General features: G+C 37.3%; 1 protein-coding gene across 1 annotated transcript; it reads left to right on the top strand.

The window, feature by feature from the left end:
• The first annotated feature begins 2575 nt into the window (after positions 1-2575).
• Positions 2576-12031, top strand: ywhae2 (tyrosine 3-monooxygenase/tryptophan 5-monooxygenase activation protein, epsilon polypeptide 2). Its single transcript, XM_067399972.1, has 6 exons — positions 2576-2839; positions 3688-3887; positions 7230-7336; positions 8259-8465; positions 10554-10690; positions 11819-12031. The coding sequence occupies exons 1-6, from the start codon at positions 2776-2778 to the stop codon at positions 11869-11871; spliced, it is 768 nt and encodes a 255-aa protein (XP_067256073.1). The 5' UTR covers positions 2576-2775; the 3' UTR covers positions 11872-12031.
• The last annotated feature ends 7894 nt before the right edge of the window (positions 12032-19925 follow it).

Here is a 19925-nt window from a genome sequence, read left to right as displayed (position 1 = left end):
ATATACTATATATATATACATATATAATATGTATATATGTGATGGATGGTGTTGAGGAAACTTTTTTTTTCACATATTCACATATTTTTTTATCACATATGACTTTCATAAACACATTTTGGTATGCTTCGAAATGTTTCCTTGTGAAAATGAACAGAACCAGGAGGAAAATGCAACATTGTAACAAATTTAGTCCTTGTTTCAGAACAAAGCAAACAATCTACAGGTCCGAAAATGCCCTTAATATTAAAATGAAGCAGAATAAGAATATATGTATGTACAAAGGTAGCATAAGCTGCATACCCTCTGTCACAGTTGTATTAGAACACAGTTGTATTGACTAGAATAAATTGTCAAGTCACCTTTATTTATATAACGCTTTATACAATGCAGATTGTTTCAAAGCAGCTTTACAGGAAAATGATTCAGTGATTCAGAGTTAATTTCGGCTGTCTAGCAACTCTAAAATAAAATAGTGTCATTGTTCAGCTGAAGTCAGTTCAGTGTTGATTCAGTTCCATTGTAAAAATCATTAATTAATTTAATCTATAAAGCAGTTCTGCAGAAAAGTGATTGTCTTCGTCCAGCTCAGTTTAGTTCTTATACGACAGTGTCAGTACAGTAGAGTCAGATCAATAATATTGTTGAATATTAAGTATATCCAACTAAGCAAGCCAGAGGTTACAGAATCGAGAAAAAAACCTTGGGAGAAACCAGGCTCAGTCGGAGGGCCAATGAACGAACATAGTGTGTGTTTGTGATTCAGGCGGCATCACAAGTCAGAAATGAGATTGCGGATCGGTAGCATTCAAAAATGTAATCTAGTTCCTTTTGCTTGAAGATTGGATTCATCTCGCTGATTTGTAAACTAAGCTGGTCATACGTTAGTGCAGAGCACTTGTCTGGTCTTTGCTGAGGATCTGTGCTGACAGCTGTAGTGTCGACGAGGCCTTCACGGGATTGTCTAGTTGACAGGATCTCTGCTGACATTCAGGGCTGCGATGTGGTCGTGTCTAGGTGCAGGTCCGGTCCACCATCTGATCTGGATATGGACCGGATACGGCTGACTACGGTAACCTCGGGATAAAAAGAGAGACTAATATTAGAGTAGATAGCATTCTTCTTACAATGTAACAAGTACATTGTTATGAAAGTCTTCCCAGTTCTGGTTGACCTAATTTATGCAGCCTAACAATTCTTTAACAAATGTGAATTATAGAAATGTGATAATGTGTTATGTGTAGCCTATGCCAGGTTAAAAAAAAGATGCGTTTTTAGTCTAGATTTCAACTGACAGTGTGTCTGCTTCCTGAACAAGGGAGACTGTTTTTGGTGCTAAATAGGACAAGGCTCAAAAGCCTGCATTTGGTATTATCAACTGGCCAGAATTTTGAAATCGCAATAGACATGAAGGAATAATCTTGAAATACAGTAAAAACTCAATCGTGGATACGCTATTTTCAATTACAATTTCTACAAATAAAAACTCAAATATTTCCAGTGGAAATATATGACTTGTCAAAATGGCACTGTAGATATCTTGAATGTAAATTATGACTAGTCAATTGGATTACAAATATCGGTAACACTTTACATTAAGGTTCCCTTTGTAAAGGGTTTATAAAGGTGTTTGTTAATGAGCAATAAGTCATTTACAAATGCATTATAAATCATTAACAATGCAGTTATAACTGCATGAATAAAAAGGGTCACTTTAATGCAAAACCTGCCAAATAGTGAGCCGTTTTTAACTCGCATTATAAATGCTTAATAAATGTATTTATTAACACTTATTTAACACACACTTATTTCATAATGCAGCAAAAATTGACTATCATAATTAGACTGAAGGGTGTTGTATTTGTGGTTGTGTTACCCAAATATTTTAAAAGTATGGCTGGCCATGGTCAGTAGTGGATATGTGGAATTACCAGTGAAGCTTTAAATGATAAAATGTTTTGTGACAGATTTTTTTTCTAGGTACAACCATCACAAAAAACAGGCAAAGGAGTGTTCACGAAATGTCAGAAATGTCATGTTTTTTTGTTTTTGTTTTTGTTTTTTTTGGGGTCAAATTGACAAACAGTTCATCTTTTTTTTTTTTAAATTGCATGCACTCAAATATTTTAGAGGAGGATATGTCTAATTGGTTGAAAACAAAGGCCCAGTCACTGCTTACTTTTTAATGTTGGATGACAAAACAAAGCTGAATTTGTCTGATTTCTATGGTAAATTATTTAAATGCAAGTGTATGAAAACAAAACCTTACTTTTTTTACTGATTTTATTTGTAGATAATTTTCATCATTAATTTGAATTAAGAGTAAACAGGCCTAAAAACTGTTAGGATGATATGAGACTTTTGTTTACTGGAAGATGAATAAAAAAAATCCCTCTTTGTACACTTTTCTTTATTTATTTTTAATTTATTTGTGTGCCTTGATTTACTTTTTATATCTACATACATATCTAAATTTATATTTTAAGTTCTTAAAAAAATCGTAAAAAAAATAAAAAGAAAGAAAGAAAGAAAAGGAGTATCCACGTTCGTCGCGAAGGAAGTGCGCAGGACTCGCTGCGAATTTCCCGGATAGAGTTTTGTCGCCATATTTAGTGCAGTGTCGCCGGTTACAGTGTACGAGGATTTTAAGCTGCCGTTGATTCACTAACTAACCCAGTATAGTATATTTATTCACTTGCTTATAACCTTTTCATCCGTCTGCACAAAAAACAACGTCGCTTACCATTTCCACCTCCTCCCGATCCCCAAGTAACCATGGCAGATCGAGAGCACTTGGTGTACCAGGCTAAACTAGCAGAGCAAGCAGAGAGATACGATGGTGAGTTGATGTTTTTGGCGATGTATGTTCATGTCACATTTGAATTGCAGCCGAGAAAGAAGCAGCAGCAGCAGAGCAGGATTTGTTTGTCCTATTCCTGGTGAATTTGTGGGTTGAACCGCAAAAAACCAAGCGCTGGCTATTCACATGCGCACGTCCAGGTGAAATGGAAGAAATATCCGTTTGGAAAGGCCTAGACTAACTCAACCCAACCTAAGCTTATACTGCATTGTTAATGTTTCAAAATGGGGTCCGTTGAAAAGTCTAGAGAAAAACTGAAAGTAATTTGATTAAAATAATTAATAAACTGTGTATAATATATATAAAAAAGTAATTCACCTATTAAATTAAGTCAGATTAAAATAAACAAATGCAAATTGATATACATAAATAGATTAAAATGTAATAATAAGGTAGCTAAAAAGAGAGATGCCTTTTAAATTTCAGGATCCCCTGATACAATTTTGGGGTCTGGCATCTAAAAGATTGAAAACCACTGGTCTAAACTAACTCAACCCAACCTAAGCTTGTACTGCATTGTTGGTGTACTAAAGTAAATGTTGATCTGTGCTCTCATTGCCAATAACTGTTCTGTAAAATCTGTGAATGGTTAATTTGTACTGGCTAGGGTTCGCAAACTGTTAGAGATGGAATCCTCTAGAAGAATTAGTTACCATGCAAGTAACTTTTATCTAGAAAATTAAAAGGAAAAAAAAAAGGTTCCCTTATTTCACTACCCAATCTGTGACATTTGTATGCTATGAATTGTAACAGAAGTGTCCTTTTTCCCTTTGATGATCTTTGTTGATGCGTTCCCTTTTTGTCAATCTTCTCTCTCTGTGTTTCAGAAATGGTGGAGACGATGAAGAATGTTGCAGGGAAGGACATCGAGCTCACAGTAGAGGAGAGAAACCTGTTATCAGTTGCATATAAGAATGTGATTGGAGCACGGAGAGCCTCCTGGAGGATAATCAGCAGCATTGAGCAGAAAGAGGAGAGCAAGGGCGGAGAGGACAAACTCAAAATGATTCGAGAATACAGACAAACGGTGAGACTACTTTTTTTAAATATATTTTTTTATTTCAGGTAACACGCTTTCACATCGGAGGAACATTTTCGTAATTCCTAGATCTATTGGTGGAAGTACCTGCTTTTGGCGTGTCTGCATCACAGGAACTGGGAACAATTGTAGCTATAGGAACGCCTTTTGGGGGGACTAAATTAGCTCTTGGACTACAACATGCCCTAGATATTGATTGGAAATGTTATGATTCTTTATTATTGTTCAGTAACATTTTACAATAAGGTTCCAGTAGTTAACATTAGTTAATGATAGTTAATCGCACACAGTTTCTGCCAATCTGATGTTAATCTTGAGTACATATAGAGTAACAATGCATCCTTCAAATCTCTGAAAAGTCTTTAGTTTTATCATATTTATAAAAGATAGATATACTAAACTGAGTCTTTCCGAAAAAAGTCTAGCTCCTGGAGGCGTGCCTGCCGTCAGTGCCGTGGGCGGAGCTAAAGGGTCACGTGCGCGCGCAGCTTTTGCGTAGAGATCGTCTGCTAGCTGCAACGTCATTATAAATAAAAAGGGAACAAAAACGTTTGTGGTGTTTACATTTTATGCACTTGCACTCCAATTGCCAACAAAACACAGACATCTGATGCAGCTTTACTCACCACCCGCGATCTGCAAATCCAGCAGCGAACTGGGACTTGTTTACAAAGTATTTGTCACCGAAATCGCAGGAACAAACAAACATACGTGCACAACTCTGTTGCTGCCCCGGAAAAACAAACTTCATTCACTGTTCCCTTAAAGGGTTAGTTCACCCAAAAATGACAATAATGTCATTTATTACACCCGTAAGACCTTCATTATTCTTCAGAATGCAAATTAAGATATTTTTGTTGAAATCCGATAGCTCAGTGAGGCCTGCATAGCCAGCAATGACATTCTTGAGATCTTGAGAGAGGAAACGTCATTGCTGGCTATGCAGGCCTCACTGAGTCATCGGATTTCAACAAAAATATCTTAATTTGTGTTTCGAAGATTACGAAAGTCTTATGGTCGTGGAACGTCATGAGGTTGAGTAATAAATGACATTATTTTGATTTTTGGGTGAACTAACCCTTTAACGTTGGGTTCTTTTCGGAAGCTGAAAAAGGTAATCTTTCCATCTCAACCAAAAACACACTCCTTTGTTGACAGGAGCTGCATCTCATTTCGGAGGCTGCATCCTTTGGAGGTCGCATTTGAAGGTTGAATACTTTATCAAGGATTTCATATTTAAGAAAAGTATCTAATAAAATTGACTGAAATTCATTGTGAGGTGTAAAATACTGTCATTTCTTTCTTATGTTTAAATCTAAAAGTTATTTTTCTTAAATGAGACTGCCTCGATGATGTGTGCAGCCTTCAAAGGGTGCAGCCCCTGAATTGGGATTAGGGTTGCAAAATTCCGGGAATTTTCAAAGATGGAAACTTTCCATGGGAATTAACAGGAATATATTGGAATTAATGGGAATAAACAGGGAATTTGCAAAATTGCTGGTTAGCCTATAACAGGGTTCTTAAATGTATTTGAAAAAAAAAAACACCTTGCAGTATAATTTTGGTTAAAATAACCAGATTTAATGCAATTTCAGTTGAATTTTTACCCTGCACACATTCCTCAATCACATTCACACAGCACACTACTTACTGCAGGGCTATTGAGGCCACACCCCCTGCATGCATTGTGCATTCCCCAGTACATAACATGCACATTTGATCAAAAATACAGTAAAAACTGTAATATTGTGTAATATAACCACAATTTAAAATAATGGTTTTCTATTTTAATATACATAAAAATATAATTTATTTCTGTGATGCAAAGCTGAATTTTCAGCATCATTACTCCAGTCTTCAGTATCACATGATCCTTCAGAAGTCATTCTAATATGCTAATATGATACTCAATTATATCAATGTTGGAAACAGTTGTGCTGCTTGATATTTTTTTATAACCTGTGATAATTTTTTTCAGGAATCTTTGAATAAAAATTTAAAGAACAGAATTTGTAACAATATACATTACCGTTCAAAATTTTGGGATCAGTAATTTTTTTTCTTTTTTTTTTTTGAAAGAAATGAATACTTTTATTCAGCAAGAATGTGTGAAATTGATAAAAAGTGATATTAAAGTGATATTGTTAGAAAAGAATTCTATTTTGAATAACTTCTGTTCTTTTTAACTTTTTATTAATCAGTGAATCCTGAAAAAAGTATCACAGGTTCCAACAAAATATTAAGCAGCACAACTGTTCCACCAACAATAATAATTGTTGGAAACAGTTGTATCTGAGTATCAAATCAACATATTAGAATGATTTCTGAAGGATCATGTGACACTGAAATAAATAACAATTAATTGAGTGCGAAAAATAAATACTTACTTCATGTTATGACCAAACAAAATGTTTATATTTGTTTTTATACGATACATTTTATATAAATATTATAAATGTATATAAATTTCCCAAAATTTCCATTTAATTCCCATAAATTAAGTTTCCAAATTGGAATATTTCCAAAATTCCCCAGGTTAAGTTCCCGTGGAAAGTTTCCGGAAATTTACCAGAAACTTTCCGCCCCTTTGCAACCCTAACTGGGACACAGTCATTGTTGAAAACAATCTCGGCTTCCGTATCCCGGACGAAGCACGTTGTTGGGCATGCTCTTGTTCTAAACACGGCCTCCTAATAATCCCTATCCATTGAATTGGCTCTATCACTCCTCTCCTAAAGCTGGTGTGTGGTGCACTGATGCCTTTGTGGCTGCCATTGCATCATCTGAGTGGATTCTGCACACTGGTGGTGGTTGAGGAGAGATCCCTGATACGATTGTAAAGTGCTTTGGGTGTACAGTAGTACATAGTACATAAAGTACATAAAGTGCTATATAAATGTCTGATTCATTCATTCAATACAGTATACCATGATAAAACATGAAAATTTGATACCGTCACATGCCTAGCCCCTATGGAAGAACCATTTTTGGTTAACCAAAGAACCTTTCAGTGATCAGATCTTAAAAGATCGATTTTTTTTTTTTTTCTTAGCATCAGGATCATTTTAAAAATCTAAAGAACCTTTTTTCCCAGAATAAATAACCTTTTGTGCATTCTTCATTGAAGGTTCTTCATGGAACCATCAATGCCAGTAAATTAACCTTTATTTTGCAATAATACCCGAATCCATACCTTGACTTGAGTTCTATGGCTCAGAGACTTTCATGGTGTCTTGCGAAAGGCTTTTAGGTTTTGTTTTTTAATGTCATGTAATCCAGTTATATGTGATGCCATAATTACTGTGCCATTTCTCATCTTACCCTTTGCAGGTTGAGAATGAGCTGAAATCTATTTGCAATGACATACTGGATGTACTGGACAAACACCTCATTCCTGCAGCCAACACAGGAGAATCCAAAGTATTCTACTACAAAATGTAGGTGGTTGACAAATACATGCATTTAGAACTTCATATGTCTTCTGCACAATATTTAGATGGGCGAGGGTCAGAGTGTTGAGTATATGAGATGAAAATTAGCCTTATATTTCTGTAGAGCGTGGCACTGTACTCTCACCTAGGTCATGGGTTTGATTCCCAGGAAAAACATAATGATCAAATGTATACCTTGAACATACTAAACTGCTTTGGATATAAGCATCTAAATGTTAATTTTTATCTTTATCAGTACATTTTGAAATTGACCCCCCCACCCCCACAAGAAGGTGTACTTGCATATGGTGCATTTTAATGTCCTGAACATAATAAAGCCTTTGATTATGCTTCATTAGAATGCTTTTCATAGGCCTGTCAGGATTATGAATTGTGTGCTGATGATTCATTGTCATACAAATGATTGCAATTGATGAGTTTTGATCATCACAATTTAAGTGGTTAATATGTTATCGTTATGTTATACTTAGAATCGTATGTAAAAGTTATAATAAAATAGGCCTATGTGATTACTTCAATGCTGTGAAAATGTCTAATGTTTATGTAATATAATATCATATAATGCAGTCTGATTAAACCCACAGGCCTTTATTTCATATGACAGAAGACCTATGATTTTCTGTACTTTACAACAGTTTTTATATTCTTCACTCCCTACCATATTATGACTCTCTCCACATCAGAAAAAGAGACACGATATCATGCATTTCATTGCATTTCTTTAAATGCTTAAATTTCCCTTTTTTTCATGACGAAATTTGATTGAAATAAAATAGATTTCATTGAAATTAATAATCGTGACAGGCCTGGTACGTCATAACATTTTTGAACACTTTTCTGACATCAAGTCAATTTAGCTAATGCAAAGTTAATCTTTTCAACCACACTTGTTTTTGTGTGTTTGCAGGAAGGGTGACTACCACAGGTACCTAGCAGAGTTTGCCACGGGTAATGACAGGAAGGAAGCAGCAGAGAACAGTTTGGTTGCGTACAAAGCTGCCAGTGACATTGCCATGATTGAGCTCCCACCCACACATCCCATCCGGCTCGGCCTAGCTCTCAACTTCTCAGTCTTTTACTACGAGATCCTTAACTCCCCCGACCGCGCATGCAGGTTAGATTTTTTTTTCTCCTCACTTAAAGTGTGTAATGCTTGTTTGATGTTAAATTCTAGGGCTGCACCCTAATAGTCGACTAAACATTAGTCGATGAGACAAGGCAATTTTAATTAGTCTGGTAGTCATAGGGAAAAAAAACAACCTCTCCCCACACAGACAGATCATTAACAGCGCATTTATATTTTAAAGGCTCGTTATTGTGGTTTAGTATTTTTCTGTAATGTAGAACAATGTTACATATAATATATTTTCTCAGCCCTGAAACTCAATCATTTTCCAATCTCCATCCCCCCAGTATATTTAAGTAGTTAAATTAATTAAAAATTAAACATACGAGTTGTCAACTAATGGCTTAAATCTTTAGTTGTGGGCAGCCCTAAAACACTGCCAATCTCATGTTAATCTTGAGTACCTATAGAGTTGTATAGCATCCTTCATATCTCCGAAGAATCTTTAGTTTTATCAGATTTATAAAAGATTGATAAGCTGTACCGAGTCTTTCCGAAAACAGCCGAGCTCCTGGAGGCGTGCTGAAGCTAAAGAGTGACGAGCACGCACAGCATTTGTGTTGCGAAGCTGTCGATGCTCAGCTAAACAAATGTATTTAAACACACAAAATACACCATCACATTATCCCTGGATAACATTTGAATCACTATAATGAATATAGCGTATAGTTTGTTTCAAATGATCCAGCATCGAACTGTCGTATTGTTTATAAAACCATAAGCGCCGATCCTGGGGGCTCGAGCAGTCACAGAAAACACAAGATATTCTCCATTCATTTTAACCAATAAAAAAGTGATTGCAACTTTCAGACATGACTTTATCCTTATTTTGAGAGTTAAAGCAAAGCGGTTTCTATGGTTATTTTAATGACCGATGCCAAGAGTGCATCAATGTAATGCGTGAGCACAAATCTTTCAGCTCTACTTAACACTGGGTTCTTTGGGAAGCAAGGTTATCTTTCCCTCACAACCAAAAACACACTTCATTGGTAAGATTGATTTCTTGGTCTAAAAAAAAAGTGACATCTTTCTCAAGCAAGTCCTGTGCAGGGATGCCGACGACTTCCGTAACCCGAACAAAGCATGTTGATGGGCGTGCACTTGATCGGTGAGTGCGCACGCGCTCTTCCGGGAGAAGTTCCCGTACAAGGAATTCTGCCCCTTTATTACATAATAAAGGGCCATACTCTAAAAAGTTTGTGACAAATCTGAAGAGTATTTTTGGCATAGAAATACTCGTACGTCCAACTCCTTTTTTGAAACTTTGGCCATGTTTAGCATGAGAATCTAACTCTCTAACTCCCCCACTCCCCCCCACCCTTAAAATGCATAGACAGCTATGGCTAAGCAGTGTTATTTTAGTATCATTTGACGCTTTTCCACTGCATGGTACGGTTCACTTAAATAGTACCACCTTGTTTGAGGTTCCAAGTTGAGCTGTACCGTATTAAAATGTGACATGCAAACACTGTAGATCACTGATTGGCCAGAGTGAATTGTCACTACCAGTGTCAATGGATGTGCAACAGTGATGAGATAGTCAGTAATAGCCACTGTAGTATCATTTGTTGGCACAACTTTTAAATGACCGTCGCACACAACTTGAAAAAAAGAAAAGGCTGTATCAGTAGAGGCAGCACAACTATAATGATCAGTCTATAATCCCACCCACTTTGAAGCGGTGCTAAACTGCAGAGGAAAAGCAAAACAAGCCAAAGTAAAGCGAGCCGCGCCAATTGAGATACTTTTATTTTTTGATTTTTTTTAATTTTAGTTTAACTTTAGTAATGTTGTGTTTTGTCACTTATATTAGTTTTTTAATGTCTACATATATTTTAATACATTTCAGCTTAGTTGTATATACTTTGATATTGATTATACTAAGAGAAACTGAGTATTGATATATAAAATGATTTTAACCATGATGCATTTCATGATTTCTGAAGTTTCAAGAACTGTGTTCTTTAATAAATTAAAAACAGTAGTTATTAAGAGGGGAAAAAGAAATTTGATTTCAGTCAAGATTTTTATTTTATCTAGTTATTTTAGCATTTAACCCGCTCACCCCTCCAACAGGTTGGCGAAGGCAGCGTTTGATGATGCTATAGCGGAGCTGGACACGCTGAGTGAGGACAGTTACAAGGACTCTACACTCATCATGCAGCTGTTACGGGACAACCTGACACTGTGGACTTCAGACATGCAGGGTGACGGTGAGACATACAGACCTTAGAGAAGGGAAAACTGCTTAGCCAATTGCCATAGTAGACTAAAGCAGTTTCTAAAGCAAAAAGCTCATTTCTCACCACATGTGGCTTGTGGCATGACTGAGGATTGAAGAAAACTGAAATAATTTTGTAGTCAGAGCAGTTATCATCCCTAGAGACAGTCGCTGCATCTGAAATTGTGTATTGTCTGAGTAGATACATTTTGAATTTACTTTGCAGCTGTATATAGTATGAATATGGGTAGTATGAATGAAATACATCAATGTTGTTAGTGTCACGTAACATACCAGCATCAGTTGTGTTGTTTCACTTTCGTTCATAAATCCCCTCCCATGGCCTCTTGGGATAGTAGTGTCCATCAAATACACACTCCAATCTTGCCGGAAGTAGTATGTTGTCCACTTTCACCTATTTTTCAAATACTATTTATTCAGACATACATACACTTTTGGCGTACTGTTTTCTGCATACTGCATAGTAGAGAAGTATCTGAACTTGGATACAGTGAATTTTTCTTTTAGGAAAATAATCTTCTGCCAATAGTTCATTAGCCTAACAATTAACAAGCAACATTTTGGCGCATTAATTTAGAATGAGTGCATTGAACTTCAAGTGTGGCTCATCCAGTCAGAATGTAGAATCAGTAACTGTTTGTTTAAAATAAAAAACTAAACAGAATCTTGGGTAATTGTTCATACATTTGGGAATGTTTGTGAAAACATTTACACAGAAACTTTATATATGCATTCTGTGCTTTTGTACAGTTGACATTATCAATGAGTTAAAAGTGCCAGGAAAACATTATTTGTAGCTTTTTATTTTACTTTTAATTATCATGAAAACCAGCACATAGCTTGAGGAACATGGACAAACCAATGTAAATGAAAATAAATGTAAAGAAGCACTAGTCGAGTGCAAACCTGTTTGAAATTGGTTGTAGCATCTGTGACTAGTTGCAGTGTATCACAATTGCACGTGAAGAGTGTTGGTGATGGCCATGTGACAGTTTTTTGTTGCAGGATTAAAATGTGCAAGGTGTCGAGATTGTCTTATAGTGTGTGTGGCTTTAACTGTTAATGCAATTGTAATAACAGAGACTTGTTCTTTTTTCAGGTGAAGAACAAAGTAAACCAGCACAGCAAGATGCTGAGGAGGAAACCCAGTGAGATGTCAACGCCAACATACTAAACCACCTCTCTCTCTCTCTCTCTGTCTGTCTGTTGCTCTCTCTTTCTCATTCATCCCTGCCCTCAGGGAAACCACATGGTGTCATAGAGAAGAGTTCAGATGCTGAATGCTGTTTCTGTCCATCCCTGTTTTATCACTTTATCTGTCCGTTTTTTCCTCTCTCACGTTTGTCCTTGTTTCGTACCTTTGCTGTCATGTGTCTGACATCTACAGTTGTTTGGAGTCATTGAGATTTTTATGTTTTTGAAAGAAGTCTCTTATGCTCACCAAGGCTGCATTAATTGGATCAAAACTACAATAAAAACTGTAATATTGTGGAATATTCTTCTTTTTTATATATATATATATATATATATATATATATATATATATATATATATATATATATATATATATATATATATATATATATATATAAATATATAAATATATATATTTTTTTTTTTTTTTTTTTTTTTTTTTTAAATGTAATTTATTCCTACAATGCAAAGCTGAATTGTCACAAAGTCTTCAGTGTCACATGATTCTTCAGAAATCTTTCTAATATGTTGATTTGCTGCTCCACTATTAATATTGGTGCTCGATTATTAATAATGGTTCTTATCAATGTTGAAAAGTTCCAATAAACAGCATTTATCTTTTGTAACATAATATAAATGTATTTACTGTCACTTCTGATCAATTTAATATGTCCTTGCTGAATAAAAATATTACTCAAGTATTATTTTCTTTAAAAAAAAAGAGATCTTACCCTTGACTTTTGAATGGTAGGGTCACGGTTTCCACAAAAATATGAAGCGACACAACTGTGTTCACTATTGATGATGTTACGAAATGTTTCTTCAATAGCAAATCAGCATATTACAATGATTTCTGAAAAATCATGTGACACTGAAGACTGTAATGATGTTGAAAATTCAGCTTTGCATCACAGGAATAAATTATTTTTTAAAATATATTCACATAGAAATAATTTCTTTTAAATCCTAATAATATTTCACTATTTTTAATGTATTTTTGATCAAATAAATGCAGCATTTGTGAACACGAGACTTCTTTCAGAAACATTCAAAGATCTTACCGACCTCAAACTTGTAAGCGGTAGTGTACATTTTTAGAGGGTTTTAGGGTTTCATTTTATTTTTTTAAATCTTAAGCATTTTTTTAATAAACTATTCACTTAGGTCATTATATGATGCCAGAATGGAGAGTTTCCTCTGTAAGGTTTGGCTTTACAACCTGTTGCAAACTTCCTTGAGAATCACACTTTTATTATACAAGACTGCTTTGGCTTAGTTCTTTATTAGTGTTATTCCGTCGATTGAGCTCAATGGCCATTATTGGAGACGTTTATTTTTAGAAGCTTTTTTTGAGGTCGGCTGAGAGTAAAAAAAACTCAAGCTCTGTATCGTAAATTTGGCCGCAAAAACATTTTTCTCTCCTTTTCTAAAGCGATGGATTTTGTCAGAAAGTTCTGTCTGTGGTATGGTGTCCTGTGGTTGGTTACAATGAGTAACTACGCTTTTCAAGCTTTTCAGAAATGAATGCAACTCTCGCCTCAATGTTATTCGAAAGGCTGCTGCTGCAGAAATATTTCTATAAAGCCGTTGTCAAAGCTCTTGTGCTTTGCCTCAGAAGCTTTTTGTGTTTTAAGGCAGGAAAGAAACAGATCTTTCTCAAGATCAGATGCAAAACAAGCAAGATGCTTTTGTGTTTTTCTTCAATGGACTGAGGTGAAACTCTAGTTGGGGATTTTGGTATGACTTTACAATGAGGTTGCATTTGTTAACATTACTTCACTACATTATTTAACATAAACCAACAATGAGTGATACTACTTCAGCCGTGTTCATTTTAACATTTACTATTGTAATTTTTTTTTTTTTTTTACATTGGTTAATGCACTCTGAACTAACGTAAGCAAGTTTTTATTTACTAACATTTACAAAGGTTAATAAATGCTATAAAATCATTTGGTTAGTCTTTAAAGTGTCCTTGTTATAGTGTAATTATACAATATTAGCAATGAACATTTTATTAGATTTAGGGTTAGTTGCTTGAATTTATGCGTAATTTGCTGTTAATACTAAAGTATGTACATGTAACAAGGACCCTGTAAAATAAAGTGTGGTCCAAATTGTTTGCTTGTTGCTAGTTAATGTTAGATAATGCATTAATTAATGTTAACACATATGACACCTTATTGTAAATTGTTACCAGGATTCCGTCTTCGTGTATCTACTCTCATTCTGACTCTTTCTCTCTTTAGTCTACATTGTCATGTATTTCTTCTGTTCAGTACATGTAACTTGAATCTGATTTGTACTGTTTAATCTGCCTGAAGCCAACAAACACCTGTCTTCGTATGGAGACACAGCATGAGATCGACTCAACCTTCCGAATAAATCAAGGCTAAATAAATGAATTAATAAAACACTATCTTAACCTTTCTCTTTGTTTTAATTGATTTATTGGAGTCAAGGATGTTTAATGGCTGAAAAAAAAAAATGAAGAAATACTGTTAGTATATGTACTCCTTCACCAGTGACTATCCTGATTTGAAAGGCAGTAGACTAGGGACCAAGGTTATTATAGTTAACTATAACTAAAACCATTTAAAAAAAAAGCCGTTGCTTGAAATAAAATAAACATAAAAAAAAATTAAAAAACTTTAAATTGATGTAATAAAATAACAAAAATGAAATAAAATATATAAAATAAAACAAAAACTAATAAATGACAAAACACATACATTTGCTAAAACTTTAAAATTAAATGAAAAATATAAAAATAAATGCTAATTCAAAGTGTTAACTACGTATGCCTCAAAGTGTCTCAGTGATACGAAAATAACACTGACTGGGGTAAATGTTCTGTCAGTTTCTCGCATTTATTAGAAAAAAATGAACATATACAACCACCTTAGAGAATCTACAATTTGTATGCTGCTTAAGTTTTTTTTTTTTCTTCCCTAATATGTGGATAAGCATCATCTAACAGAGACTAACTAGCCAAACCCTGCCCTCTTGAGGACACTGGGGAAAAAATGCTGTAGAAACAGTTTTCACTCTGAAATTGCCTGTAAATTTCACAATGAACCCTTATGCATTGTTCGATTTCTGGTTACTGCCTATATGGTCCGGGTCAAATTGACCCTAATTGGATTCGATATCAAAAATATTCAAAAATAAAAAAAATTAACTTTTAATAGCAATACTTTTCACACATTGCAAAGAATAAATATCTGAATTTATGATTTATAAAAATGTCTGTAACCATTATTTTTAAGACTGCCCCTCCCCCCACCTGTGGGGCATTTACCATTATACATTTATAACAACATCTTAGTCTGATCCTAAAGTAATCTTTACAAACTATATATCATTTGAAAGCTTTCAGATTCTAGTTTTCATATTTGGTGACTGAGCAATAGATAGTGATAGATTCTTCATTTGTGATGTGGTGCCAAAATATAGCACACACCCTGATTCTTTCATTCCTTGTTTATGTCCGAATGCTGGCCCATTATTGGCCGGACCCTGTGTTAGCATCACATACATGTGCCGTGCTACTCACGTGTTCAGCTTTGGCCAATAATGAGTCGGCGTATGGAAGCAAACAAGAAAGCCTGCACTACGTATGACAAGGGTTCAAATTGTTGAATAATGTCTTTTTTTTTTTTTTTTTTTTTAAGTATTCTTGTCACTTAATAACATTAAGGTTGAACCACTGTAGTTACGTAGACTATTTTAACCAAGTTTTTTAACTACCTTTCTGGACATCAAAAGATGCAATGACGTTGCTGCCTATGTGTGGATCAGAGACCCTCGGATTTCATCAAAAATATTTTAATTTGTGTTCCGAAGATGAACAAAGGTCTTACGGATTTGAAACAACATGAGGGTGAGTACTTAATGACAGAAATTTCATTATGGGGTGAACTAACCCTTTAAAGCAGCTGGTGGACACACCACATACTAACTGCTATTGACCCCTGCACTGTTCAGGGACTCATTATTCCAATTCTCAATGCAAATGTCTGTGAAATTACGTCAGTGTATGTCTTTTGAGTTTTTTATGTCTATACAAATATTACATGTTAAGAAACAGTTGAAAGTGAGAGGATGGTTCTTTTTTTCTGTTTTGCTATATATATATAATTTATGGGGTTTAAAAGCAAACCTTCCAGCCTGAATCCAGTACTGTATTCATGTTGCAGAAAATGATACAAATACAATGATATCTATTTCATCTGCATTTTGAGAAATCTTGTAACCTAGTATGCATTTGTGAATGTGAACTCCCTCATTCAATATCCAGAGCATTGAAAGAGTACAGTTAAACCATTTCAACATTGATGATTCACAGATCCGTGTTCATGTTTCTGTGTTGAACGTCATCTGAACCAGCTGACTCTCTCAGATGTCTGGCTGTCAAACCTCATAAAATGTCTGTTGTTGTTGTTGCTTAGCTCCATGTCCTTTCACATAGACTGTCTATTTCTGCTGTCAATTTCTCAGGGCTGTCTTATGTTATCATCACCTAGTGGTTCAGAATAACAATAGCTTCAAATTTTATTATAGGCCAGTGCAGCCAAAAAAAAAAAAAAAAAGGGTTGCATGTCTGGAACTTAGGGTTTAAAGACATAAATGGTTGTATTATCATCTTGAACTGGATGTGTAGGCTGGCTAATTTGATTGGGTGAACCCATTTACACTACAGGCCTATGTGACCGAATTCAGAAATATTGCACAAATGCAAATAGTGTGACCTCATAACTCCACCCACCTCAATCGAACTGCTGCAGCTCGTTTGCAAAGGTAAAAAAAGGAACTGGTTGTTTGAATAAGTACAGTTTTCTTTACTCAAGAACACTTGACCAAATGACAAAAAAAAAAAAAAAATGAACGCCCACATAGCTACAATAAATACTATAACCTGTCAGTATGTGAAATTGTATTTTACCTTTGTCACAATATGAGATAAATCCAGCCCTAGGAGTAAAAATGAACAATACTTTTACAGCATGTATTAGAATAGGTTACTGATACTTTTTTCTTCTTCTTCAATTACTTTAATATCAGTTTCAAAATTATAGCTTGAAACACCATTTTACAGACATTTTATTACATGTTCATGCCCTGTTATTTTGTGTTGGGAAATGTAACATCTCTAATAACTTTCATGCAAATGAACACAAGATTTGCATGATTATTACTTTTTAAGACATGTTAAGGAATCTTAGTGTATTTTTCAGTAAAAAAAAAACTTTTCACCCTCGTTGTCTGAAGGAGGGAACGGAGATGTCACATTGGTGACCAACAAATTAGGATCCCCGCCAGAGACACCAATCTACTTCGAGTGTCAATTAAACGAGCCAATGCACCATGGCATACGATGTTTGCATTTGACTGCCACACCCTGCAGTGTGGGTATAAATAGGCAGCAGCATATTCAGGTTTTCGCTGAGAAGCTGAGCCGGCGACCTGGCCACTCAGCTGTGGTACAACAACTGTGGTGACGGGATGTGACGTCTCCGTTCCCTCCTTCAGGGAACGAGGGTTACACAAGTAACCAAGATGTTCTCTTTCAGCTGATCATGTTCACCGTCATGTCGGTGACCGACGAATTGCCTCCTGATCCCTCCATTCCTATTAGGGCAGAAGATGGGACAGGGATTATGCAGAGAAGATTGATCACTGCTGTTCCTGCACAACCCACTCAGTAAGACTTGGAAAACACTGGGAAAGTGTTCCCTTTCCACTGGAAAAGGAATGCTGCGGGAGCCACATCCTGTTTCAAGGAGGTTCTATGTGGAGTTTACACATATGGACTAACCCTAGGGTCGTACTGCATATGGATGTCTCTGGGGTCGCTCTGACCCAGTTTAGGGAGGAGGGTACACATTTGCAGAGATGGCAGAGTGGGCTTCAACAAGACGACATTAAGCCAGGGCCTTACGGTTCTACTAGTTTGAGGTGAGAACACAGGAGGACACTGGCTCAACACAAAACATGTTGGGTGTCACCCAACCCATAGATCTACAAATATTGGTCAGCGAGGCACCACGTGCCAGCGCCCAGGAGGATGCAACACTTCTGGTAGAGTGAGCTCGCAACCTGAGCGGGCAGGGTAAGCCAAGGCGATGGCATCCACAATCCAGCAGGCCATCCTCTGTTTGGAGACAGCCTTTCCTTTCTGCTGGCCTCCATAACAAACAAAGAGCTGCTCTGAGGTCCCAAAGCTTTGTTTTCAGTCCACGTACAGTTGCAGAGCGTGGACAGGACAGAGCAAAGCTAGGGCTGGGTCTGCCTCCTCCAGGAGCAGTGCTTGCAGGTCCACCTAGGTCTCAGAATTACATGGCACGATTCATCGACCGAAAATGCATGGCGGTCCCCTATCCTCTTGATGGAGGCCAATGCAACCAGGAGCAATGTTTTCATAGATAGAACCTTCAACTCTACTGACTGCAAAGGCTCAAATGGGACATTCTGAAGTGCACCAAGCACCAGAGCCAAATCCAAAGAGATTATGGATGGAGGGCGAGGAGGATTTATGGCAAATTGATGGTGTCAGCTACCTCCTGGGGTAAGTCATCTAGAACCTCTGCGTCCTGTCCAGGAACCAGACATGGAGTTTCCAGAGGTCTAGGCTGCCCTGTCTTTGAGAAAGCAGATCCTTCCTCAGAGGAATGCACCAGGAAGGGGCTGTCACAAGGAGCATCAGTTCTGGGAACTACGTCCGGTTGGGCCAGTAAGGCGCAACTAGCAAAAACTGTTCCTTGTCCTCCCTGACTTTGCACAGTGCCTGTGCAAGTAGGCTCACTGGGGGTAATGCATATTTGCGCAGACCCCGGGGCCAGCTGTGTGCCAGTCAGTCTGTGCTGAGTATTCCCTTGGTCAGGGAGTAAAACAGCTGGCAGTGAGAGGTTTCTGGAAAGGCAAACAGGTCTACATGAGCGGCACTGAAACGTCTCCAAATCAGCTGGACCACCTGGTGATGGAGTCTCCATTCTCCCAGAAGCACAGCTCATGAGCGGCTACATGATTGAGCACACCAGGGATGTGAATGGCACAAAGCGACCTCAGATAAGGAGATGGCAGGCGAGTTGTAACATGTGATGGGAGTATAAACCACCTTGTCGATTGATGTACACAACGGTCCAATGATGTACAGTGTTGTCCGTACGGACTAATACGTGTTTGCCCTGTAACGGCTTTGTTTTAGACAGCTCCATGCACAACGTACTGCTACTCAAGTTGATGTGACAGTGCAGTTGGGGTTCCGTCCAAGCCCCTGATACTGCATGCCTGTTGCCATGGCCATTTTGGGACTCGGCCGTGAAGCCAGTTCTGAAGCTGTCTCAAATGAAGCAAACCGAGTTGTGTTACTGCCGCTGCAGCTGCCATATGCCCCAGGAGCCTCTGAAATAATTTCAGTGGGACCGCTGTCCTGCCTTTGAACGAATTCAAGCAGTTCAACACTTCAGTCACCATCTCCCAAAGAGCTGATCCCTCCATCTTGGGGTCGCTCGTCTCAGGGCCTCTTGCTCTTATGCTTGCCACCAGGTTTGGTGGGGGCCTGGATGGGCTGGGCGCCCTGCTTGTGACCGACTCCACAACTCTGCTTGAATGGAGGCTGCTGCTGCGTAGGAGCAGGGGCAGACACAGGGGGGTGCCCTCGTCGACGAGCAGACTGGGGCGCTATGGCTGGTGGTCCAGTGGTTGCAGGATATGTTTAATCGCCGCCATCTGCTTATGTACAGCTGAGAACTGCTGGGCAGAGCTCTTGAGTGCTGTGCGCAGCTCTTGTAGAACCTCTGGATCGTGACCACCCCTGTGCAGGTCTTTGAGCGCTTTGGCTTGATGGACCTGGAGCAACTCCATAGCGTGCAGGGCGGAGGCAACCTTCCCACAGGCTCCATAAGCTTTGCCAGTTAAACTAGACAAATACTTACAGGCCCATGAGGGGAGACACAGATTACCCTGCCAAGTGGCAGCGGTGCTCAGACACAATTGCATCACAGCTGACC

The sequence above is a fragment of the Chanodichthys erythropterus genome, chromosome 11 (genome assembly GCF_024489055.1).
Source record: "Chanodichthys erythropterus isolate Z2021 chromosome 11, ASM2448905v1, whole genome shotgun sequence".
NCBI lineage: Eukaryota > Metazoa > Chordata > Actinopteri > Cypriniformes > Xenocyprididae > Chanodichthys > Chanodichthys erythropterus.
The sequence above is the reverse complement of the archived record's forward strand: the minus strand, read 5'-3'. Positions and strand labels throughout refer to the sequence as shown.

Bases quoted from the DNA above. Each gene is read 5' to 3' on its own strand.
- ywhae2 (XM_067399972.1), top strand. From the start codon at position 2,776: ATGGCAGATCGAGAGCACTTGGTGTACCAGGCTAAACTAGCAGAGCAA. The intron at 2,840-3,687 runs GTGAGTTGATGT...TCTGTGTTTCAG, and splicing joins GCAAGCAGAGAGATACGATG to AAATGGTGGAGACGATGAAG. The intron at 3,888-7,229 runs GTGAGACTACTT...TACCCTTTGCAG, and splicing joins TTCGAGAATACAGACAAACG to GTTGAGAATGAGCTGAAATC.